The sequence below is a fragment of the Pundamilia nyererei genome, unplaced genomic scaffold (genome assembly GCF_000239375.1).
Source record: "Pundamilia nyererei isolate P.nyererei 1_Seehausen unplaced genomic scaffold, PunNye1.0 scaffold00130, whole genome shotgun sequence".
NCBI lineage: Eukaryota > Metazoa > Chordata > Actinopteri > Cichliformes > Cichlidae > Pundamilia > Pundamilia nyererei.
This window is the reverse complement of record NW_005187531.1, coordinates 958885-985442: the sequence shown is the minus strand read 5'-3', so window position 1 is coordinate 985442 and position 26558 is coordinate 958885. Positions and strand designations below refer to the sequence as shown.

The window sequence follows — 26558 nt, the reverse complement described above, 5'->3', positions numbered from 1 at the left end:
GAACCGCTACATCGATCACTACGGCCGTCTTCTTCTGTTTGTCTACCACCACTATGTCCGGTTGGTTAGCCACCACCATATATATAATATAGGACCTAATTTTATATATGTATATATATATATATATATATAATTAGGTCCTATATATATAATATAGGACCTAGCTATTTTACAAATTTTGTGAGGTACTTTGTTCAGTTTTACCAATCTGTACTTTTACATCTTCATTTTGCTAAGATTCAGAAAAAGAGGAAGCTGCAACCAGTAAATGAATATTGCAAGTCGTGTGGTGGGAGGGTAACACACCCGGCTAAAGTTGAGGATCTTGGAGACGGATTCGGAGATGAACAGGATTTTCGCCCGGTCACAACTTACGACTAAAAGGAAACCATCGGCAGCCTGGTAGATACACAGAAAGACGTGTTAATAAAAGCATAAAAGCGTGAATGAAACAGACGTACGAGGACATACCCTCAGCAGAAGGTGTCTGAGGTCATCGTGAGGCAGGATGGAAGGCTTGCAGGTGGTTTCTGAAAAGGCGCTGCCCATCCCAGCTGAAAGCAGGGGAGCTTTTAGAGTGACAAAAATCAACATCACTGACCACTTAAATCACCACGTGGGTTAAGAAGTACCTTTGAGGGCTTTCAAGTGCTGCACAGCCTTCCGCAGCACAGTCAGTTTGTCGAGCTTTCGAGCCATGGGCTGACAGGCAGGGATCATGGCAGCCAGCTCATCAATCAGATTGTTCATTTTGTCTCTCCGCCGCTTCTCAATTTGACGGTGAGGCTCCCTGTAGGCACATTCAGCCATCAGACAGTCTGTATCTTAGAACTTGAAAGGGGAATGCATAGCTACATTACTACCTGCTGTGTCTTTTCTGGGGGGAAAAATAATTACCTGGAAATTGTAATGGAGCTATTTTAAGACCGTCTAAGTCATTAGGGTTTTAAATAGCTGACATCTTAAACTAAATGAGACCAAGGAAAGCTACATGAGACTTTTTTTAAAGCCACAGACGGTGCAGTCGTTTGATATAAAAATAGAATCACCTGAAGCATTTCATTTTGACTTGCTGATCCTCCCCTTCAGATCTGCAAATGAAAGCATCAAAAATCAAATTCTTTTTTCAGCACGGTCTGACTCAATGCGGATACAGCCGACAACTCAACGTACCTGCTGAGGTCATCGTCCATTTGGATGTCAAGGCTTTGCCTGTGAGATCGGTTGGACAAACGGTGCGTCATTTAGTTTGTGTACATTGTACCATATAATTTTAGCTACAGGCATAAGCAAGAGTGAAATGTCTCAGAGTTTGTTTTTTCTTCTTAGACAACATAACACTGCTCTTACTGTACATGCGCATCTGACCTCTCCTCCACATCTCCCTTTCGTTTCCTTGGCAGCTCGACAGCTGGCTGCAAGGAGCCTGCTTGGCTTGGCCCTTCATCCTCTGCAGCAGGATCTGATACATGAAAACAATCACCACAGTGATGTGAGAAGCTACAAATGAACACAGTACAACAACCTTGATCTTTCTAATAACGCTTGCTCTGTTTACACTATGAATGAATGAATGGAGGCTGGGGTTTCTGATTTTAATGAGTTGACTTTATATCAAATGAAAATACCATTAAAGATCTTAAAAAACACGTTGAGATTATTCTGACAGTCAAAAATCATCACCCAGGTATCTGGTATATCAGTGGTATGTGACTAAAAGGAGGAGACTTTATTTAGTTTACTGCAAAGTTTATTACTTATTTGAGGCTAAAGACTTTTTTCATCTACATGTATGAGTGAATAAATAATGCTTAATTTGAGTTTTGAAGGTTAACAAACTCAACTGTTTTACTGTGTTTTGCTGTTTACAAATTATATTTTTGAACATACACAAATTGTTTGTCTTTTTGAAAACGAGCACCATCAGAATGACTCATATAATTTTTTCTGCATTAACAGGCAGAAAGTATTTTTGAAGGCTGAAATCTCAGCCAGGAATGCTCACTTTAAAGGCTGACCCAAAAACAATTTTATAGCTGGACAGCTCATTTATTTTTCCCATTTTTCCCTGTTTTCTTGCCAATTTTCATACACACATTCTGTTTCTAGGCAAACTTTTGATGCACTGGCTAAAAGTTGCCGTTACATGGCGCCAAACCCCCATGCTATGCACTCCTGCAGTTTGTGAATTTCAGAGGCACGTGAGAGTAAATAGGGTTTGGCCCATTGTATTCACTAATGCTTATATAATACTGTAACACTGACCTACTTCTTACTCGGGGATCCCATTCTATAAAGTATGACATCTATTTGTGAGGAAAAATGTTTTGATAAAGTGACAGACACGTATCTAGGTGAAGAAAAGCAAATAGCACAATACTCAAACTGAACAAAAAACCCATTTTATGTTTGAATCTTTAAAGTACAATAATATATATTGTAAATAAAAGTTTATTTTTAACAGAAAACCCAGAGGTGGTCACAGTGACCCTTTTCTCACGTACATGTGTCCCACTAACAAGCACAGCAAGCTTTCACTATCAACAAAAATTTCCTACTATGAGATCAGGGCCCGACTGAACTTTAATGATATTGACATCATTTTCTTTAATCCCTCCAGAGGAGTTTAGTGGGTCATCACTGACGCAAAAGTGAAATGTGGGAGTGACACTTGCAGGCTCTCACTTCCACCCACCATGGCTTTTCACTGCTAGTTGCTGCACCACACACTTTTTTTCCCCGTTTCTTTGTTAGTCAAGAAATGTGTTCTCCTGCCACCTGCACCAGCACTGCCAAGTCATATTTAAAGCAATGCCCCTTGCTTTTATTGGTGCAAGTGCACGTCTAGACGGTCAACACTGAGTCACGCCCAAGCCGAGAGCACCAGTCGTGACTAGAGTACTGATGAGAGGCCAAGCCAGCCTGCAGGGTAGCAGATGACATACCATATTACAGAAACGCAGGAACACAGGCCGCCACCTGTGGTGGAAATGCACAGGAGTGTAACTCAGTATGAAACAGAGTCAGCATGTTATGACCTACATGTACTTCTCCACTTTTAAGTGTACCACTTGAATCACTTCAAGGTATTTGGAGGTGGGGATGTTTTGGGGTCTTTTGTGAGCTCACAGTTTCTTTTTGTGGGTGTGATTTATGTTTGAGTTCTTTGTTATTATTTTTATATGCTCTGGCTCTACACCACCCACACCAAAGGATCACTTTTTCTCAAAGTCTTCATTTGGGTCTTACCTGCGGTTGAGGGAAAAAAGTTTGTATATGGCCTGATTTAGTTTGTTGATACCCTAAAAAAACTATAATACACCACTTAAAGTAGCACAGTTACTCTAATTTAATACATTATAAACCAACATGTAGCCATTTTCTTGATAAGCTAAAAACGATGACTCTCCCACATAAGACAAATAAACAAAAAATAAATGTAGCCCTAATTGTGTGGACAGCAGGGGCTTTCAGATAACCAGCTACTGGAAGGCTTTTAAGTTGTGATGACACCATTACCTAAACATACTGACACCAAACACTAACTGGGATTTTGCACTTAAGCTCAGAATATGCGGCTTTCAACAACACAATTATAGATATGATACAAATTATCTTACCAACTAGTAATGACAGGTTTTCCATACCATGCTGGCACAAAAACATAGAGGTGCTTTCAGAAAATGTCCACAAGTGTGACGTACAGGGGCTGTCACACCAGAGGTCAAAAACATCACACAAGAGGACGTGATATCTTTAAAACAAATAAATCAAACACATTTGAACACTTTTTATTCCTTTTTGGCCACTTTCAACACTTTTAAATTCAGTAGTTACTGAAATTAAAATATTTGCTGCTATGTGTGTGTGTGTGGGGGGGGGGGGGTAAATTGCTAATGTTATGTCATTAGAATAAGGATCTAAGCATGACGAGTTTGGAACTTTAATCTTTTTAGAGTGTAGAAAATATGAATGGGAGAGGCAGGACAAAAAGGTGCACACAGAAAATGAACAGAGATCCACACAGAAGGGAGGCAATCCTAACAGGACAGCCAAAGGAAAACAAAATTTACTTAAAAATATCACTTCTGGCATATCTTGATCAATGTAGTTTCATACCAAGTGACTGAATGACTGCCTGTTATTAAGAACAAAGAAAGGAACTGTTGTTGCTTTGGTTACCTTAAAATATTTGACACTATTTGAACTTGTAAATAGTTGATGACATTTCATTCACAATAGACTGATTCCATTCAAATTTGAACTTGACATTTCACAAATTTAATGAGAATTACCACAAAGACACAGCTACTAAAAGGGAAACAAAATAACTACAAAGAAATGTAAAATAAGTAGAAAGAAACACAAGTTAAGTAGAGATAGACACTAAACAACTAAGAAATGACACAGGACTTCAAAATGATTAATTTAATTACAAAGAGTTAATTACAAAGAGATATACAATGAGAAGGAACAAGCAGAAATAACTATAAAGAGTAACCAAATGACTGCTAAGAGACACAACACTACGACAAGAAACAAAAGACACAGAATAACTCCAGTTAAATGTTAACTACAAAGAGTACTAAAATACACAAAACTAATAAAAAGAGGTAGAAAAACACAACAAAAATACATGCAGTGAGACTTAAAATGACCAGAAAGACACAAAAAACATGGAAAATGATGACAAGTGGGGAACAAAGCACCACCTTCTATCTCAGCTGAATACTGAAGGTTAACTTCAGTATTTTCAACCAGCAGCAGGACATGAATGTATCAGTCATGGTCTTTTGAACCTGTAAAGAAGGGTGTGTTCTGTGGCTCAATGCCTCGCAATTTTTCCATTGCTATAAACTATCTGGTTTACACAACAAAGAGCAAGGTGATTGGTTTAAATTGGTTATTAGGCACTCATTTATTACACTGCACAGATAAATACGACCTTTTGTGTATCTTTACACAATTTTACTCATTTGAGAAATTAAACCCATTTGATTTAATAGTGCCCCAGTTGTTTTTTAGTTAACCCTGTTAAAACCATGTTTAGATGCTATACAGTTCAGTACACAATAACCACCCATTACATTCATTTAGATGACAAAAGCTGAAAATGTAGAAGCTTTATTGAATCAGAATTGATAGCAGAGGTGTTTTACTGGACTGCATTTCATTTCATAATGTGCATAATAAAGTAAATGTCACATTATTCCAAGGCTCAGTGTCTCTGCGTACTTCTGGTAACATAACATAATAGCAGGGTTGTAGTTTTGGATGGATGCAGAAAGGTCAAGCCCTAAATCCTACAGTTACAGTGCAATATGTTCTGGGTTATTTCTGGTCAACTGACCTACAATTTCCTACAACCGCTAAGACCAGTACATGCTATTGCTAAGGATGTTTTGCAATAAGAGAATATTCTTTTACAAGTGGCACAGGGGCTATTCTGTTACAAAGCATGCGTTTTTTAACCTATACTGAGGTCAATGTACAGTTTACCAAAAAATAGGTTTATGTTCACAACAAAATAATATCTGAGTCTATGATTCTTTAATTGAGGTATTTATAGAGCAAATCACACAGTATTAAAGTATTTTGAACATGTATTTTAAGAACTGCATTTACCCCATTTAAACATACTTACTTAATTAACTGCCTAACAGTAACAATCAGTTTGAAGATGAAATCTTGTATTTAAAACTTTGGTAACAGTTGTGTGTAGTTAAACATTTTAGGGGCTAGATTGTGTGGGATTAGGGTAGAGAGTTAATGTGATGGTTTCAACATTTACAGTAAATGATTACAGTGCTAACAGCTGTACTTTAAAATACTGACAGGACCATTTGAAATATATGGATTACAGAGGAAAATTGGGTTATGTATGGCTTAAGAGGGCTTTATATTTTCATGCATGTTGTCATTGTGATAGCCTTTTAGCACAGAGCTAATAGTTTTACTACCATGAAATAAGTTTATCCACACTATTTACATGGTGATGTTACATTTGCAACCCATATGGCTGTACTTAAGATTAGCTTTTGTAAAACAACAAAGGGCCAAATGCATATTCATGAGCACGAAAGACAAAAGGAGGGCAAGGCAGCTTTGAAGGAAAATGCTTTAGAAAATACCCAACTGGAAATTCTGGGTGCTAAAGTTTCATTGTTGAAAAGTGAAAATTTTAGTTTTCACATATACATAATGCACCTTACTCACAGTGGCTAGTTTGAGAGAAAATAACAAGTGAACACAGGTGTTACTAATCCATTTAACCAGGGCTTTGACCCAAACAGAATATCACTAATGTCATTAGTAACACCTGTGTTACCTACTGTTCCTGTCAAAATATCATACTGGGGAAAAGCGATACATTCACAGACCTGCCATTTAATCTAAACAAGAGGCTACTTTTTGTTCGTTTTCAGGAGTTGTACTTTTAATGTGGTATTTGACAATAGCTCTTTCATATTCTCGTCATAATTTTAGATTGTATTTTGAATTAAATAACGTAAGGGGTTTACATCAAGTGTCTTTGCACATTTTATATAAACTGTATGATTTCTTTTCAATACCTAGATTTGAACTAATCTTCCATGCATGTAGCTAGCACTGAAACATATTTTTCAGACGTATTTACGCCCTGTAATGATTTACTCCTGTGCATTGTACTGTGTTTACCAGAATGTTAGCACTTAGACCACCGTGGTTCAAGTTTTTAAAAAAGGTTCCGGTGATGGTTTAACCCCTTTGTGTTTTAATATCCCGCCGTTAGTCTGCATTATTTGAACTGAAGGGTTTGGTAGCTGACATTCCTCTGTGCTTCTTGGTACGGCTCGGAAACGGCAGGGAGCGACTGCTTCCCTCTGCTGCACACCGAAGGCAGAGCTGCTCTACTGCTCTACTGACCCAGTTTCTGAAAGAAGCTGAACGAGAAAGAATGTTGGGGGGGCAAATCTCGAGGAACCACGTGACAATATAAGCTCCTCGAGGCCAGTTTGGTGAAGGTTAGGCAAATATTAATATTAGCACCAGGCTTAGAGAAGACGCCGGGTTTTCGTAAAGGAACCGCTTGTTAGCAAAGTGTAAAAGTATTTCTGGGCTTTTGGGATGAAGTCGTTGTCATGGTTACAGTGACGTGTTTTTATCGTGAGTGTGAAGTTCGCCGACAAAACTCCCCCCTCCGCTCGCGTCCCCCTCCCTGGAAACGAGCACCACATAGTACGGGAATGAATGGAGAGGGTGTCACGCGCGTTGCCAGCCGACGCGTTCGGTTTTAGGAGGCAGGTGCCAGCTGCTCGAGACACCGGTGCGACGCACTGTAGCGGCTGGTCCAGCAAGGCTACTGCGACTGCTGCCACTCGGTTAAGTGTTATCGTTACTGCCGCTGTGAGGTCGTCTGCTCTCAATGTCCTCAGTGTCTCTGTAAAGTTCTTTTTTTAAGTAACCTTCACTCAATATAACCTAACTTGCCGTTAAAGAAAAAACACGTCAAGGGACGAAAGAAGTTCAGAACTAATTCGTGGAAGAAGGCATACCACTAGTGCTTAATTTATTTTTTCAGCTAATTGAAGGAGAAAAGTAGTTGCCCCAAAGAATATATTAAAAAGAAGCAAAGCTAAGCTACCCACAATAACCACAACGTCGTCAAGCCGGAGCCCCTACCTGCTGGCCTCTCCGCCGTCCCGTCAGAGCCCCCAGCCGACATGCCTACGGACTGCAGCCGGTGTGCCCGGTGAAGGCTTCGCAGCGCCGCGGCGCATGAGGAGCCACCAGCTGTAGTAGTAGCAGAAGGGAGAGGAGGGAGGTTAGGAGAGCCGGGGTGTCGTATAATTGACTTCATTTTTTCCCTCTCACCCGACTCCTCCTCCCCCCTATCTGTTTTTTTTGGGGGGGGGGAGAGAAACGTGAGGGATGGGTGAGAGTGGAACACCCAGGTCCTTTAGGAAACAAGGGAAGAGTTCACACTTGTCTCCTCCTTAATCGCCTGCTCGCTTCATTCACAGCCGTGTTCACTCGACGGTGTTATAAGCTGCTGAGTCCATTCATATCAGCGCGACTAGAAGTCATGAATCAGTCAGTTAGTCGGAATGGAGAAAAAAATCTGTCAAAAATAACATATTCGCTGCGTGACGATAACATTCTTTGGAAATCGGTTATTTGAATGTACTGCTGTTTTGAAAACGCACTTAAAAATGTCAGCTTTTACTGTAAAGGGGTTTATCTTCGTTTTAAACCGTTGTTTTGGCATTTGGATGCTGGGAATAATAGTGGCACAGACTTGAATTTCCATTGGCACACCTTGGATATGTTAAAAGTCTGTCAGGAAGTGGATGGTCTGCCAGGAAACGTGGGATGACGCCGTGACGGCGCTAATAAACGAGCTCTCATTCATACAGCCGGCCTTGGCTTGACAGGACCGGTGAGGGATTAGTTTACCCGATGCAGCGCACGTTTTGGTGACCTGAAAAAGTACCAAGTGCGCGTCACCGATCTGACTTTGCTACTCTCTCGCGTTCCTCCAAACAGAGCTGCCACGCGACAGATGTCTCACTCTGAACTTATTTCCTGGAACCAACACGATCGCGTTCATGGGCTAACATTGAAGGAGTATATGGGATTAAACCAAGGTGGTCCTGCTAGACTGGGATTTTGAAAACTACAAAGTCGTTTCCTCTTTCATCAGAAGAAACCGAAAACCGTTATGTCCAAGCATGAACGTGTACACACAATAAACACATGTACATACATCAGCAACAACTTCAAAAAAACAAACATACCCACTATATCACGGATGTTAAAATCATGGCCCCCTGGGCCTTAAGTCTGACACCCATGTAATATTTGATTCCCTTCTGCCCTGCTGCTGGACACGGGGGTTGGGGTATCTGTGGACCAGGCTTATCCCAGCACATCTTATGGATGCTTGATGGGATTGTTTGGGGAGATGTTTTGGGGTGATGTGGAAGCAAACACATCACCCCACCGCTGTCGGGTAGTGTCCTTTCAATGGAGTAGGGGTCTCTGTTGTTCACGTCACCCACCTGTGATCTTAATGCTAGAATATGTGCAAACATTAAGCTAAGGTAGAAAGTTGGCTAAGACTGGGTGAAAATGTCTGTAATTTGGGGGTTTCCTCATATCCTTGTTTTATAAGAATACTTTAAATAAATCTATTTTTGTTTATTTAAACAAAGACAGAGGCAAAGGTGTTAAATATAAAAGTCTAATTATTCTAACACCAAAATTCCCCAAAATTTGAGATAAAAAAAAAAGATTTCAGTAATTCTTTATCGCAGATATCGACGATCTTTGGCTCTCACCTACATAGTGTAATTCGAGACTTTTGCACGAGACTTTACGTAAGGGGGAAGGCTGCACGTGCGAGCGAGAAACGTGTTGACCTATATATTATATAACTGGACAGTCACGTGGCGCTTGGCTCGTTAACCCATTTAAAGCCCGTCGGCAGGGAAAGTATTGTCCCCGTGCACTTTAGACACCCGGAAACATCGCAAGTGGACAGGAAATATGCCATAAGGAAACACCTTAAGACGCCGAGACACACGACATTATACGCGCTTAGGCAGGGATAGTGACGGTTATATGACGTTAAAGTGGAAAGCTATCAAAAATGCACAGCTTCGAAAATGACTTTTTATAGCCCAGTTTGTAATGAGAGGTTCTGTTGGATGTCGCTGCAAGCAGGCAGGTGTGCTTTTCAGTTGTTTATTTGTCTCGTATTCACTCTTGTCACACATGGAAACCTATATGAGTCCTGGCGGTCTGTTTTCGTCCCTGAATGTGTATGTTTTCGGGGCGCAGTGACTTGTACTCCAGGTTTAATTTATTAATAACAGGCTATTTTGTTGGCTCTGTTGGCTCTTGGCTTGCTATCCTGCTTGTGACCCCCTCTGTGTTATAATCATAAAGACAAAAAAACATCTTTCTCACCATGGTGCCATGTTCCACCAGTAATGTGGTGTGAATTTTACCCTCACGCAGCAGTAAAACAACCTTATCAGCCCACATGCAGATACACTGCTTCGGTAAGGGCTCTTTAACCTCTAATTCAGGATGTGTTTCCAAGGTTTTGCCATCCTACTTTGCTTAACATGCTTAATAATCAGCATAAATAATTTAAAATACAAATGTCTTAAACTTTAAACTTCAAATTCTATTTATTTAAAAAAAGAAAAAATATAAAGCAGCTACTTAACGGGTAGACAACTATGGATGCACGATAATAACTGGGTTGTGACATGGCAATATCATCCCTGCATCAGGTGCACTTACGAGAACTTACATAACCTAGTTGTTGTGAGCTCTCTGCAGTAACCTGATTTCTTCATGGACACCAGGAACCCGGTTTCTTAATCGGGGTAAGGGATTATAGAAAAACCCGGTTAACACAACTGTGTTTTTGCAGGGAGGAGGAAAAAAAGGTGAATTCTTGGCTTATCTTATTCTAGGCCTGGCTCGTGTTCAGGAGTCAATAGGGAAAGCACTGTGGTGGGATGGCAGGAGAGATCTGCATCACTGGTTGTAAAACATAAAATGTACAGTGAAGCAAATACAAATGTTATTTTTAGTCCCCATACAGTTAAGTAAGTAATAATCATTATGTTTTAAGCTGTTCGTGAATAATATACCTGCAAAATAATCTAAATAGACCAGATTTAGAAAGATTGCTTTTAAATGTGCAATCAAAAAGCTGTTCAATACATCCCTAAAGTTAACTTTAAGGTGGCAAATTTCTAAATTTCCAAACACTTGGCAGCAACTCTGTGCATTTAGGCATGTAGACATGGTCACAACGACCTGCTGAAGTTTAAAGCGAGTATCAGAACGAGGAAAAAGGGGATTATGAACGTGGTGTGGTTGTTGGTGCCAGACGTCTGATTATTTCAGAAACTGCTGTTCTGCTGGGAATTTTCCCACATAGCCATCTGTAAGGTTTACAGAGAATGGGCTGAAAGAGAGAAAATGTCTAGTGAGCAGCATTTCTCATTGTAAAGTGTCTTCTTGATATCAGAGGTCAGATGAGAATGGCTAGACTGCTTCAAGCTGATAGGAAGGCAATAATAACTCAACCACTCGCTACAACTGAGGTGTGTAGGCGAGCATATTTGAATCTATTGCACATCAAACTGTAAAGCAGATGGGCTTCAGCAGAAGACCACACTGGGTGTCACTCCTCCACCGACAAACTTTGGGTACCTCAGAACCAACTGAGCACAATGCAACACATCAGCAGCTCAGAACATCTCAAAGTGGTTTATTGGTTATAAAAGGGAGCTTACTATACCCTTAAGGTGTCCAGAGTCACCAGATCTAAATCCAATAGAGCACCTTTTGAATATGGTGGAACAGAGTGCCCAGTGAGTGTAAACAGCTATCTATACAGTGTATACAACATGTAGCTTCAGTAGCTAGCTAGCTAAACCACAACATCCATTCATAAGATTTTGATCAGCAGTAAAGCTGCAACAAGAGCTCCCTCTAGTAGCGGCAATAATCATAGCAGGAAGACAATGGATTGACACTGCTTGTGCCTCTATATCAGGGGTAGGCAACTCCAGGCCTCAAGGGCTGGTGTCCTGCAGATTTTAGATGTGTCCTGGATCCAACACAACTTATTTAAATGGTTAAAATACCTCCTCACTATGTCTTGAAGTTCTCCAGAGGCCTGGTAATGAACTATTCATTTGATTCAGGTGTGGTGACCCAGGGTGACATATAAAACCTGCAGGACACCAGCACTTGAGGCCTCGAGTTGCCTACGCCTGCTCTATATATTTTAAGAGTTTGATGGAAATGTCTTTTTGAAGTTCAAGTTTTGAAAGTTCTGATTATCCATTGTGCAGTGACCCGCTCAGTGCTGTAACTTAAAACGATGACCCAGGTCAGCGCTGCAAAAGTTATAGTCCTCGCAGTCACGGACAGTAGCACACCTTATGTTCTTCAAGAGTCATTTTGCAGCCTTCTCCACAGGCGGCACACAGGAAGCCCTGCTGGTTTAGCCTTAGGTGTTTAAATAAACACTAACAATCCATTTTTATCAATGTGTGATCACACTTTAGTCTGATTAGAGTTCAAGCATTCATTTATCATCCAGTATGAACCCCCCCCCCCCAAACATTGAAGAAATCTTAAGACATGAAGTGTTTAATTTTATTATTTTAAGCATTTTATCAACATAAAAACTCAATGATGTGAATGAATATATTAATGAGCATTTCCTCTTCAACTCCACACAGTTGCCTTCAAGTGTCTACAACAATATGTACACATCATTACACAAAATATCGCACGACACAGTATTGGCCTGTGGAGGGTGGTTTGAGAACCTTAATTTGCCTCATCAAAGGGAAAATTTCAAATTATTTGCCAAATCACTCGGAAGCTTTCTTAGTCAATGTTAAATATATTTCTTGAAACATTGGGCAACAATGACGTGTCTGACACCAAGGCTGAGTCGTCTAGGCTGGTTTGGTCCATCAGAAGTAAATTGTCTGGCTTAATGAACGATAAAAGTGAAACATTTCATGAACTCGACCTCGTGAAAAAGCCACAATAATTCTATTTCCTTTAGATAAAGTGACACAGTAATGGATTTCAAGTCATTATGTATATATAAGAATTGTATGGATACCAATAGAAGATTTACCCTCCCGTTTTCATGAAGAAAAAAAAAAATCTATCACAAAACAGAGTTAGGACACTGAACACCAAAAACTGCATTTTTAATCACTCGTGCAGTTGCGCACACACTCACAGACTAGCTTACCATGAACAACCTCTACTGTTTGGCTGTGAAACAGGAAGCTCTGAATACAGCACTTGGGCGCTGATACCCAGGTTGTGTCAGAGCATTCCAGTGATTAGACAGAACCTTGAATGTGCAGCGGTAGCCATCAGCAAACACAATCCGCTTCTAATGTATGGGTCCTGCTCCTGACCTGTTGTACCCAGGTCTTAGCCCCATCCGTGTCAATTAAAAACAGTCCATAGGGTTGACTGTGTGATATGATGCAGATTGTTTTGGCTTGTGTTTCAAGGGCATCACCAATTTTCATAGGGAGTATTAGCCTCCCTTTATGGACAGGAGTATAGTGTAGTCTGGTGTTTTTCTAGAGGGAGAAGTCTGAAAACTTTACTCTGATGATGTCACAGTGATGTCACCAGACTATGAACTTTAAAAACAGGCGGTACAGAGTTTGGAAGACACAAGCTTTGGGAGATAGAAAAACAGCACATCATATGTTGCATTATAGAATATGTCAGGTTTACAGTATATCCTGGCATCAAGTTTAATACCCCTTTACATTTGAGGTCAAACAACATTTAAAAAAAAAAAAAATCCTTTTTTCAGTATACTGAATGTTCCCAATGAATCCAATTCATCAGCATTTTAATGAAAAACAAGGAAATAATAAATAACAGAAAAAATATTCATGCATCTGCCCTCAAAATCCTTCATTAGTCATATGTGTCATCACATTTTCAGCAGGACTAGCTTGAAGGGGAAGGGGAAAAATATAAATGAAATCAATCAGTTGTAGACGCACTGTCTCCGTCATCCCTCAGAAATAAGGAACACTTTCAGTTTCATAAAGGATTCATTCCTGTGATGGCTACGGCTGAACTGCGGTAAAGTCCTCAGTAGATTTCCCTTCCCTGCGGGTGAACCTATAGATATCCTAATTGAGAAACATCAATCTCCCGCACATTCATTTTCTCACATGTGTACAAATAGAAATGGCAATTTATTCCATAACCAAGTTTAGCTCTCCTGGAACCCTTTTTTCCCTTCTTTGCAGGTAGTTTTAAGTTAAGTGCAGCAAGCGACAGCTACATGTGAATTTGTGACGGTCAGAGTTCTTTGGTAAGCATCTTTTAGCACTGTGCCTTGTCCCAACTCTGAGCACACATGAAGCTTAAATGTCTTGTTGAGAAAGTGAGAAAACAGCCTCAGATCTGCTGTTCATGGTAAAAGGTATCCTTTTCTAGACATTAAAAAAAAAAAATGCAGGAACTTGAATACACAAAGATCCACTGTGTTAATCTACAACTTTCATCCTTACTTGTCAAACAAAGACAAACTGTTCATTGTGTTTTCCTTGACACATATTTTATGAGTCTCCCGTTTATTACCTAACCTATAAGCCACCTGCTTTTCTGTAGTCCTGTTGTTTCTTACTGCTTTATCACCACAGATATGCCTTATCACTCTGCAGACACATCAAATCGAAACATCAGTGCTTTCGCTTACTCCTTTCCACTTTGAGTCAAAACAGTTGGTTATAACGAATGCCGTCTTATTGGTCTCACCTATATATCTGGTTAAATATTTATCAGCTCTATGAAAAGGCACTTTGCATGTTTTGTCGACCTAAGAAGAAAAGAAGCGATTGGCCCGTGCACTGATCAGAATTTCAAATAAATCAGAGGAAATAACAAGTACTTTAGCACTGATCTGACCAAAACTCAGATCAGAAGGGGCACGCTCAGCAGTTTGTTTGGCAATGCAAATAGGGCAACACGCTGCAGAAACTGATGTCCAGCACAGGGTAAACTGCATTTCATTGTTTCCTGGCAACAAGCTGTTCTTATGCGAGAAAAGCAACTGTGCTGAGACAACGCTGCAGGCTGGGTTCCCCTCGCTGAGCTGCCACAAACTCACACGGTTTCACTAGCACGAGGGTTAGAGGATGGTTCCAGCATGATTTGAGTTTTTTGCTCATTTCTTTTAGATTTTCTATCCTTTTGATGCTACTGATTTTGAACCAGGCTAACAGCTAAATGCTAATAGCTAGATTGTGAATGCAAAGTCACTTTTTATATATAGAGAGAATTTTTTTGTTACACTTTAAGTGTAAAGAATGCTCTACAGTGGTGTTACATGCTAACATCAGAGTGGCAATGCTAAAATGTTTAACGTGTTCACCACAGTGGTTTAGTGTATTAGCATGCTAACATTTGCTAATTAGCATAATAAGACAGCAAAGCTGAGACTGTGAGAATGCTGCAGCTATCGCTAACTTTAGAGGCCTCTGTCGCATAAACTTTGACCCGATGATGACACTAGACGATGTTACACCTGTCCAATCATTGTTGGACCAACTATACCTTGAGCCAGCAGCACCGTTTAGCTAGCATTATCCAAACTACAACTATCCAAACACATAGCTTGTGCTGTTAACCTAAGCAGTTTTACAGTTTTGATACCAGCTGACCTTTAATTGGGATCCATTACAACTTTGTGAGCTAATATTTTAGTTCTAAAAAAAACTTTTTTTTTTGTTTGACCACTAGACAGTTGGCTCCTATATTCTTCAGTTGGGGTTAACTCTTAATTACACTTTGGAAAGTCAGCAAAAAACAAACAAACACTGGAAATCATGCTGGAACTTGATAACAGAGTATTGGATACAATAAGTGAGGGGTTCCTGATTTTACCAATCATCCAGAGTTTGACTACAGTGTATAGAGCTCATTTTCAATATCAGTAATGCAGTTTGCATCTGACTAGCCACCAGTGTAAAAACTTATGTTAAAAAGTTTGAGCAGTCATTTGAATTCAAGCCTTGTTCTTGTGTATATAAAAAACAAAAAAAAACAACTTCTCCAGAAGCAGTATGCCGCTGAACATGCAGATATGCTGATTTAGTGTCCTAGTTAGTGAGCTGGCCTGAGTGCTATGGCTAAAGACGGCACGTGTATACAATATCAACAACCGAGGTAATGCGGTAATGCTCTTTAATTTCCGAGTTCTTGGCTTTCTTGCCGCGGCTGAGCAGACCTAAATAACTTATGATGAAGGTTAAATTTAGACTGAGAGGCTGACAACGCAGCCTTCAGCACCAGCGGGGCTCCGGGGCCCGACCCTGTGTCCGTAAACGTCTGTTTTTCTCCACCACACCGTCCACCCGTTTGAGTGCGTCAAGCCTTCCCTGCCTTCATGTATGTGGGGATGGTCCCTCGCTGAGTCAGGCCCTCAAAGCGTTTGTAGGTGTAGTTGAGGAACACCCAGTCCTTTGATTTGAAGTCTGGCTCCGTTGCGTTAGCTGTTTCACAAAGACAAACAACAAAAGCAATTTACCACTTGGGGGCACCACAGACTATGCAATGATATCCCCCCTCATATATTTTAACACATTACAATATAAAATATGACTTATTTAGACTGAGCCCCTCAGTCTGTATCTGAAACAAGCCATTTTAGCTCTTCTTCCTTTTAATCCAGCTGTGTTCTGACTGGTTGCCCTTTGCAAACATAAGGTCTGACCAGCAGGTGGGTGAAGCTGCTGACCATTTTAGAGATATTCACTCTGAATGACATACCTTCAAGCCTAAGCTTTTGGCTCATAAAAACTGTATAAAATATAAATAAAAACAGAATGCAATTATTTGCAAATATCAAAAAACCCACATTTTACTCACATTAGAACATATGAAACATGTAAAATGTTTAAACTGAGATGTTTTAGTGTTTCATGAAAAATATTAACGCATTTTAAATTTGATGGCAGCAACATTACGTACTCAAAATATTTGGGATGGGGCAACAAACATAAATGGCACTGAAAGGAAACAGTTGGAGGAACACTTTGCAAGTAATCAGAGTAAATTGGCTACAGGTCAGTAAAACGGTGAAGACTTTGAATATCTAACTTACAGTACATGATATTACCACAAGATTCAGAGAATCTGGAGAAATGTCTGTGTGCACGGGGCTAACAATCAACAGTGGATGCACATGGCCCGCAGGGAGCTCTGCATTAAAATCAGGAATTACTGTGTCATGGAAATCACTGCACGGGCTCAGGAACACTTCCAGAAATCATCTTCTCTGAACACACTTCACTATGCCATCCACAAATACAGGTTAAAGCTCTATCTCTCAAAGAAGAAGCTATAGGTGAGCAAGATCCTGGAACTTCTCCCTGAGCCAACGCACATTTAAAGTGCAAAGCTGTTGTGGTCAGCCCATTGAAATTTGAAATTGTTTAGAATGAACACCCAGTCCTTTGATCCATGTCCTTTTCCAAACACATGAATGCACTGAGAGGAATGGTTCTGTATTTCCAAACCAGCTCCTACTACACTCTGAGATTTTCATCACCATCAGTGGCAACTAACCATGACTAACCGTGCCCACTCTTCCAACTTCTCAGTAGTATGTCGATTGTAAAACACACGACAATAAAACTGGACTGTCTGTGTATCAACACAAACTCATAAAAAAAATAAAATAAAATAAAAAGACTGCCTGGTCCTCACTATGTAGATCAGCCCACAAGCTGGTCCTGTTAACACCTCAGTGTGTCCCTGCAGTTCAAAGACTCCTTGTTGTCACCAAGTCTGTGGGGCGGTGGAGTCAACAAGCTACCGAGGTGAGGTAGTGTCAAAGCATGGCTGCTTTGACACTACAGACTGACACGTGCACTGAGATTCACATGGAGATGACATCAATGGCATCAACTATTTAAACTTCTGATTCCAACATCCCAACCAGGACTGTGTGTCGTTTTCCTAACGAGCAGGATTGACAAACTTAGCCAAGCCAGCACCATCATTGGTCAAAATCTGGAGGCATTTAAGTCAGTGAGGGGACTGAACAAACTGCTCTAATCATGGACAATCCATCACATTCACTCCGTGTTATAGGATCAATAAAGTAAATGTAAAAAATTACTGCATTGTGTCTTTATTTTTGCTTCAGACAGTATCGCAACATTTTTGTAGCGTGGGTGCTTTATGACAGGAAGTACAGAAAGGTGGAAGACAGATATAACACAGTTGTTTCTTAGAGCTTACAGAAATGATGAAATGTTAAATTGGACTACAACTTCTGCTTTTGTTGAGAACTGCGATGACTCATGTGTGGTTTGTCATGCGATGTCTGAATCTGATGAAAGGCTAGTTAGTGTTCCTAATCAGGATTTTCCTCTAGCGGCGACAGAAAGCTTTCGGAAAACAAACCTGGCTGAAGGATGTCCGATTCAGGGAAGTCATCAAAGTTAGAGGTGTCGTCAATACTTTTGATTTCTATGGAGATGGCGGCTGGCCGCTCCCTGTAGAGAATCATCAATAGAAATAAGATGTGTTGCGTTTTTCACTTTCCCGAGGGGACTGCATTCATAAGCAGCAGATATGCTCTTTTGTACCTGATGTGCTCCCAATCCACCGACTCAAAAAACTGGTGGCTCTTGATCTCGTCCACGCTCACAGCTCCGATCCGGTTCTCTGCATCTGTGCAAAACCTAAAACACAGCAGAGGTTTTCTTGGCATAACTTCACCTGCTTCCAAGCTTCACGAGGAAGAGATCTGAAGAGGTTACATCCCCAGTAGTACTTGTAGAATAAGGAACAATGTAACTGCTTAACCCACACATGTTGGCTTGTAGCTTCCATCAGAGTCATCATCACGAGAACCAAAGTTGTTCTTTGTGCTGCAAGTTTGTGTAAGATTTAAATTTTTTTCTGAATATCTAAAACACACAGGCAGGAAAATGACCCCAAAAAAGTGTTGAAGCTTCAATGACAGAAATTTGTTAGCTTCTAATTATCATCACAGTTAGCCAGATCGACTACAGTGAAATGAAGGGAAAGAAAAGCAGCTCAAGCTGCAGTTTCTCCTCTGAGAATAAAGGCTCAGTCTATCCAAACATACAGTTTATACCTTAATATCAAGTCTTTGGCTCTCTCTGAGATGGGAACTTCAGGTGGGAAGACAAGTGTTTCCTTCCAGTTCATAACCTTCCTGTACGTCTCCTGTGGTGTCTCTGAGCAGAAGGGCGGATAACCTGATAGAGAACCAACAAGTATGTTATAACATCTGTGGCAGAGCAGTTGATATTACTGACTCTTCTGACAGGATAATCCAGCCGAGTTAATGATTGTCTGGCAAGAACCTGTGGGTACTTCAGTTTTTCTTTCATTTACATCCATTTAAAAGCTGCAAAGCATGAAAGAGTCTTTGAAATATTAACCCAACAGTGGCTATTTTTCACAGCAGGAACTTTTTCAAGGAACCAGAAACTTATGAGAATCACTACATTTCCATCACAGGGACCTGGATCTAAATAAAGTTCCAGGGAAATAATTTTTTCTTCCACAAAAAGTCCCTGCTCAGGTTCCAGTACCTTCTGTAAGTTCAGGAAATCCTGCTCACAAAGTTCCATATACTGCATTTTTGCCATTGACAGCAGATGTTTGATAATAACATTGTAAGGTATCAGTTGTATTTGTGTAAATGCAATTCTTCAAATCGTCCTATATTGGTGCCCTCTGTGTGTGTCATGCTTACCGATGAGCATCTCATACATGATCACACCCAGAGACCACCAGTCGCACAGTTTGTTGTACCCCGTCTGCATGAACACTTCAGGAGCGATGTAGTCTGGCGTTCCCACAGTGGAATAAGCCTGAAAGTCACACCAGATGAGAGGTGAAGGTTTTTACCTTGAAACGTAGAAACAATAACATCAAGTTTACTGTAACAGGGAGATGCTTTCTTTATTATTCTGCTGTCTGTAGTACACCTACTCTTTTCTTTGAAAGCTTCTCATTTACAGTCATGTGGAAAAAAAAATGTTTTCACATCCCTGTGATTCAACAGCCAACTTTAGCTCCAATAAGTTGAAGTACTCATTTTCAGTATGACTTCATCAGTCTCTCACATTGTTGTAGGGGAATTTTGTCTGACTCTTTATAACATTGCTTCAGTTCATTTATGTGCAGCTCTATTTAGATCCCATCACAGCATTTCAATCAGGCTGAGGTCTGGACTTTGACTGAGCCACTGCAACACCTTGATTCTTTTCCTTTGGGATCATCATCCTGTTATATGACCCAGTTAGCTCAAACTTGGACTCCATTCTGGTATACAGAGGAGTTCAAGTCCCACTCATTGACTGCAAGGTGTGCAGGTACTGTGGCTGCACATCACACCTCCTTTAACATTCATGACAGTTGGCGTGTGGTGTTTGTGCTGATATGCTGTGCCTGGTTTTCACCATTCTACAGGCAAACAAGCTGCCAAAACTTCTGCTTTTATAGAATTTTTAATAATAATACAATTTTTGAAAAGTTACTTCTGTCACTGACACAATCAGTCAATTTTCTGACTTCAATTCAGGAGTGGCATTCCTCTCTCCTATAATTTGTCTAGTAAAATGCCAAAATTATACCAGCTGTCTCCGGTTCTTCTTCCAGGTCTCTGCTTTCCTCTTGGAGTTCATATTTTGAAAGGCTGAAAAATAAAGAAAAACAACCATTAAAAAAAATTACATGAAAAGTTTTGTTTCTAATAGTTTTGCCAGAATTATTGTTATGTTATTTTGTTGAGGATGTCATGTTCGTGACTCACAGAAATCACTGGGCGGGTTGTGCGTCAGGTTCCTGTAAAATTCTGTGCGATGAGCTTTCTTCAGCCCAGTACACAGGCCAAAATCTGACAGTTTCACATGTCCCTGTGAGCAAATGAACATTTAATTAAGGAGTCTGCATCTTACAGATTATGATATCGGAAATCTGGAAACGTCTCTGTGAATCTGCATGTGCTTTTGTGTTTCTGTTCTCACTCTGGAGTCCAGCAGCAGGTTGTCCGGTTTGATGTCTCTGTGGATGAATCCCAGCTGGTGGATGGAGTCAATGGCCAGTACTGTCTCTGCGATGTAGAACTGAGTGGCCTCTTCAGAGAGAGTGTCCTTCTTCATCAGCAGTGTCATCATGTCACCTGGCAAAAAGGTCAGACCTTTTAGATCTGAGATCCTAACATCAGGTGACCTGAGATGGTCTGTGGATTTTGCCAGTACTAACCTCCAGGCAGGAACTCCATAATGAGGTAGAGGTTTCTCTTGTCCTGGAAGCTGTAGAACATCTTGACCACCCAGGCACCATCTGCCTCGACCAGAATATCCCTCTCTGCCCGGATGTGAGCGACCTACGGGGAGAGCGCAGATACAGGATCCTGAATGCAGCAGAACAAGTATGCCTTATTATCCTGGAGAACTGTGACGCAGGCAAACGCATTACCTGTTCTTTCTCCAGCATGTCTGCTTTCCTCAAAATCTTCATGGCATAAATGTGGCCTGTGTCTTTCTTCTGTACCAAACGCACCTGAGGGACACAGCATCAGTCAAAATCACAAAGAGACACCTTTTTGATTACAGTCCCACAATCCTGGAGGCTCGAGTTTTGTTTTCGTTTTTTGTTTAAATGTACCTCTCCAAAAGCACCTCGTCCAATGACCTTTAGGGACTCAAAGTCATCCAAACCGAGTCGTGTCCTCTTCAGTCGTAAAAACTCTGTCTCCTTTCGGGCATGCTGAGAGCGCCGCATTACTTTCTGTAAAGAAAACACAGATTTGTGAATAAGTCTAAGAACGAAAAGAGAAAAGTAGGAATTATGTAACTAAAGTACAAAGCGTACTGTACCTCCTCATCTGGTAAACCTTCCTCTTCCATGGCCTTCTCCAGTTTTTTCTGCCTATGAATAAAAACAATAGATTCCTTTAAAAAAAAAAAAATGCAAATAACACACAAGCTTCCTCATGATACACAATTAGAGCGGAGAGGAAAAATGAAAAAAGGGGGGAAAAAACAAAACAAAAACAGGAAGAGATTCGATGACCTCGGACGTGTCAAATCTTGAAAATGAATCCCCCTCACAGTTTATGCAGGGGTGTAAACAGGGACCCAGCCTTCTTTTACAGGAGCCACTGAACTGTGACGCCTGGACAAAAGATCGGCTCTCAGGTAACGTGAGAACAGAAGTGGTCAGATTCCCTGTGTTGTGTTCACACCTAGGATGAAACGTGTCTGCATTGTTAGCTTTTCCAGTGCTTAGTCGGAGGGACACTTGATGCGTGCATAACCTAAGCATTTAAATGGTATGATGCTCAGTTAGTAAAGGAATAAAAAGTTCTATGCAGTACCTCATCTCACGCTCTTCGTGCTGGGTGAGCAGAGTGCTGTAGAAATTTTCCAGTGTCAGCTTGGCCACTGTCACCCTCTCTCGGGTGTGGTTGCTCATGGGAAGGGCAGCTGCAGTCCCTCCCGTCATGGCCATACTATCCTGCAAGACAACAGAAACAATAAAAGAACAAAGATCAGATTGTGCACATCGGTCCGCTGATGTGCAGGAAGTATCTGTACTATCCACTCCACACTAACGTTTCCAAAGATATAGACAGACATGTGCAAACTCCATAATCAGAGCGCCGTGAAAGTTTTCTCCCCACTGCCAGGTAGGAGCTCGACTGACAGCAGGTAACCTCAGGGAAGGTTTAAAATATCACCAGGATACAGGCCACACCCAGAAATTCTTTGTCTGTGTTTTCTTTTCCTTTCAATTTTAACATAAATCAATAAACTATAACAGATAACAGAAACAAAGGAGTTCAAAGGAATTTCCTTTGAAACTGTCACTCTGACTGCTTTCTAAACTAATTTTATGCTTCCACACAGTCAAACACAACAATATAATATGCTCCGTTTATTATCTTACGTCTGTTGATTCGGTCCTCTGCTAAAATTTGACCTTGCAAGTCTTCACTCCATGCATTCAGCTTGTGAAGTAACTCTCATAGAAACAGAATATAAGCAGATTATAAAAGCTACACTCTGCCCGTCCTGTTTGCAAACTGTGCTGTATTCTGCACGGCCATGACAGTGTTTCCACCACAAATACTGCAGCCCTCAGGTAACGACGAGGGCGTGGACACACCTGTATCTGAGGTACGATTACACATACTCTATGAACTGGAAAGGGATTGCACACCACCATGACTGTCACGGCAGACTTACCATAAAAGTACTACACTACATAAATACATGTAGAAGGATGACAGTAACATTATTCCTGGCGTGCCAAGTGTCTGCTTTAGAGCAAACAAAAAAGGTCTAATGTCAAAATAGAGCCAGACCGTTCCATCAGTCAGCCAGTATTTTTAGTTTATTTTTACTATCCACGTAAGTGTTATCACATATGCACCAAAATAAACAGCCCTGCCTGTGCACAGCAGCTCCAACTCACTGGTTTACTACAGCCTCATCCCTGTCTGCAGCACCGCAGCTGACTGGATGATGTTTCTGAGTCAGGTGTTGTCGCCATGATTGGTAACTAAGCAGATTGTTCAATACTGTATTTTAATGTGTAACCAATGGCAGGGTGTATCAAAGAGGCATTTTCAAAAGGCTGTGCTTTTTTAAAGTAATGGACATGGAAGCTTGTGGCAAATACATGGCCAATACATTTCTTGAATTTAAAGTTTTACACACAAACATGTTCACAAGTGCTCAGTGTGCTCCAGATAGTAAACTGGACCCATACTTTTGCATGTATTGAGCCACTGCAGCCACTGCTGTTGCTCCCTACCAGCAACTACGTGAAACTCACGAAAGTGTTTACAGTCGTTGCCGGGCTAACAGCTGCAGAACCACATGGTTCTGTTTGATACAGCCTGTGCTGTTTGCACATGTTAGTGATGCCTCAGGCTGCTTTTTCATATCTAATACTGTGACAGTGAGTATCTACCAAGCTTTCCCAACTCATATCATCTGCTAATATGCTGCCTGTGACAGAGTTACCTTTATGGCATGTTGCTCAAACTTTAAAATTTAAGAATGCAGGAAGGATTTCTCAACATCAAATCTAGTATTGTTTAGCCACTACTTGAAAGAGGATATATTATTTAAACCTCCAAAACTCTGACTCCATACCCATCCACTGGTCTGGATTAGAGTCAGAGAGGTTTAAATAACACATAAATAACATATATTCATATAAAATGTGAAGGTGGACATAAGTTTTGTACGTTTAACTGTATTTTTTAGTTTTACAGCTTTTCCTGCTGATAAAGACCTCTCCCATGGCCATTCATACTACACCAGAGTAATTAAGTAATAGACAAAAAAAAAGTTTTTCATTATAGAAACTGGGAAACACTATTTAAATTTGACTTCTTTTTCTTAAATTATGATGTCTCAGGGATTACACGTGTAGTTTACACTGACAGAAAGTAGAGTGTGGTCCAGCCCATTTAAAATCAAAGAAGGCTGTACGTGGCCCACGAACTAAAAAGAGTTTGACATCCTTGAATTAAGTCATTTCAGCCGTTCTTGCCATGTGTCATGTGCCATAGATACCAGTGTAATATTACTGGTAATTAGCTCATATTGTCCACTTTATCAGCCAAAGCAGTTTATTAGTGTAACTGCAGCAACAGCACACTTTATAGAAAAAGCAGGCGTTACCGACACTGGCTTTACTGTTTCAAACCCTTGCGTGTTGTAAAAGTGACAATGTACATTCATGCCAAGGGTTCAGCTCTGGAACAGATCCCAAGCAGTGTAGCCTTAAGTCCAGATGAAAGAGCTTGAAAACGTTCAACTACTTGGGAAGAGTTTTCTCTACAAAGCCCTCATGTGGGTGGAATGAAAAGCTCAGGCAGCAAAAGAAACATACATGCACGTGAGGCTGAGGCCACTAGTAGTTTAAACATAATCAGAGACAAATGATCATGCTAAAGAGCACAAGAAAGGAAAAAAGAAGAAAGAAGTTTGATTTTCCCCCAGCGAAATTCATAGAATATAAAAAAAACAAACACAAAAACAACAGACTGTGAACATATTATGTAACAAAGGAAGTAAGGAAGGAAGAAGAAGAAGAAGGGGGGTCGTGTATATCATCAAAACATTTCAGCAGTTCGCTATCAGAAAAGGTATGAATGGGCTTGATTAGCTCACAAGGAGATAAAACAGCCCTGCAGGCAAAAGATAGGACCCGTGTTTCGTCTAGTCACTGGTCTTTTTCCCGTTATGGCCCCGCGATCCCACAACAACAAGACATTTCCTGACTTCTGAGAAAAGTCCTGAATCACTGCTGCAAACTGGGAGGAAAACTGGATCAGTAGCAAACAATGGCTTCTGCGTTAGCGAGGTCTGTGCTGATGTACCTGCACCACAGCACACGCTGGGAGCTCAGCCTACCAATAAAAGAGCAACTCTGAACAAGCACACTTACACTTGTGCATTCACATGGGCAAGATGTGGTGCAACTTTTTTTAAGGTTTCCATCAGCTATGACTAGACCTCTGTGTACTCTACCTGCAAGCACACTTTTCTTCATAAAGAAGTGGATACCACACCACCTCAGCAACTACTACAAACTACTACATTAGAGGTCACTCACTCTGGGACACAAGTTTATTTCTCTGTGACTGCAGCTAATATTTCAGTTACTGACTAGATTTATGATTTTGACTGCTGATTAGGCACCGGCTAATGGCTGGGCCTTACTTAATAAGACTGGACTTAAAAGAAAGTGCATGAATTATAGACATATACCTCCCTATCCCCACCATTAGACGACTTTATTGACACGATAAGAGCACTCTGGAGAAAAAGGACACCGTATTAGCTAACCCAAAGTGTAGGTTATCACGGAGCTATCGTTTAAATGCATAAACAGGGAGGGGGTCACATCCTCTGCATGTAGTCAAAATGTCCATCCAAATATTGTGAAATAAAAAAATTAAAAAAATTGCTACACTACAACTATGCACCACTGCCTTAAATAATCAACAGATTTATAACCATAAGTATTAAGTAAACAAATGACCAGTAATATTATGAGCTGGTGTAGTATTTCATATCTGCAGGTGGTTTGTTCAAGTGGTGTTGCATTAACCCAGCAGAAGCTGTTGCTCATTTGCTGTGGGCTTGTATGTATACCACTGTCTACTATGCAGTCTCTCCATTTCATTATTTTGAAATATAGAAGAGTTTGCCCCCACCCCTCCTCCAAAGTTATGTGGCCTTGAGTTGTGTATTTTATATAAATTATATGTTTGCATATTTTTTTAAAGGAGACAACATGGGTCATGACTACTGCTGTGCAGACATCTATCCTGAGTCTCCCATAAAGTTTTCACAGGATAAGTATTTAGGGCTCAATGAAATACAGAGCCATATACAGAGCTTCAATATGCACAGCTAATGGTCACTCTTAACCAGCTAGCTTGGGTCATTCCCATCTCATTCCCATTTCCATTCTGCAATCAGACAGACATCAGTGACGGCAGTCCTTGTTCAGCCTGAGAGAACCGATTTGAGCTGGAGCATCACTCTAACCAGAACCTGAAGCAGGCGGAGAGCTGATTCGTTTGCCAGCAGACCAAGTTCACTGCTGAGAGAAGAGAGCAGACCGAGGACCGCTGCTTGCTGCGGTTCAGAAAGTGAAGGTGCAGCTCACCTATGACGCGCTCAGTTGAAAGACAGCTGACTATTTCTTTAGTGCTCATTGTCACAAAGTAACATAGTATTATTTTATGTATTTTAGACAGTTGCTTTTGCACACATAAACACCAGTGTGTACGAGGAGCAGGAGTTTCACTGTATGTTCGACTAAAGTCATTAGAGAGGGACATGAACTTACAGTAAATTGGCTTCTACACATACGTTACCATGCAGACTAAGATAAATGGGTTATACAAAAGAGCTTGTTTGCTATCCATCTATAATAATAATAATAATAATAATAATAATAAT

The 26558-nt window shown here is 40.6% G+C and overlaps 2 protein-coding genes across 3 annotated transcripts in view; both read right to left on the bottom strand.

Moving 5' to 3' along the window:
* LOC102199297 (aryl hydrocarbon receptor nuclear translocator-like protein 2) overlaps positions 1 to 7819 on the bottom strand; it is a 23040-nt gene extending 15221 nt beyond the window's left edge. The window contains exons 1-7 of one of the 2 annotated variants that reach the window (XM_013913396.1): positions 7663 to 7819; positions 1351 to 1462; positions 1174 to 1212; positions 1050 to 1091; positions 633 to 790; positions 472 to 554; positions 307 to 399 (exon numbers count right to left, since the gene is read on the bottom strand). In XM_013913396.1, coding sequence (XP_013768850.1) covers positions 307 to 399; positions 472 to 554; positions 633 to 790; positions 1050 to 1091; positions 1174 to 1212; positions 1351 to 1462; positions 7663 to 7705 — 570 coding nt within the window. In that variant the 5' untranslated portion in view covers positions 7706 to 7819. The remainder of the gene's footprint in view (positions 1 to 306; positions 400 to 471; positions 555 to 632; positions 791 to 1049; positions 1092 to 1173; positions 1213 to 1350; positions 1463 to 7662) is intronic. The other variant, XM_013913397.1, reaches the window with a different exon arrangement.
* A 4345-nt stretch (positions 7820 to 12164) lies between these two features.
* Positions 12165 to 26558, bottom strand: part of LOC102199019 (serine/threonine-protein kinase 38-like) — a 16626-nt gene continuing 2232 nt past the window's right edge. Inside the window, exons 2-14 of the mRNA XM_005743314.1 lie at positions 21944 to 22083; positions 21444 to 21495; positions 21232 to 21354; positions 21043 to 21126; positions 20827 to 20950; positions 20589 to 20743; positions 20375 to 20477; positions 20196 to 20257; positions 19313 to 19430; positions 18686 to 18809; positions 18171 to 18266; positions 17986 to 18077; positions 12165 to 16067 (exon numbers count right to left, since the gene is read on the bottom strand). Coding sequence (XP_005743371.1) covers positions 15943 to 16067; positions 17986 to 18077; positions 18171 to 18266; positions 18686 to 18809; positions 19313 to 19430; positions 20196 to 20257; positions 20375 to 20477; positions 20589 to 20743; positions 20827 to 20950; positions 21043 to 21126; positions 21232 to 21354; positions 21444 to 21495; positions 21944 to 22077 — 1392 coding nt within the window. The 5' untranslated portion in view covers positions 22078 to 22083 and the 3' untranslated portion in view covers positions 12165 to 15942. The remainder of the gene's footprint in view (positions 16068 to 17985; positions 18078 to 18170; positions 18267 to 18685; positions 18810 to 19312; positions 19431 to 20195; positions 20258 to 20374; positions 20478 to 20588; positions 20744 to 20826; positions 20951 to 21042; positions 21127 to 21231; positions 21355 to 21443; positions 21496 to 21943; positions 22084 to 26558) is intronic.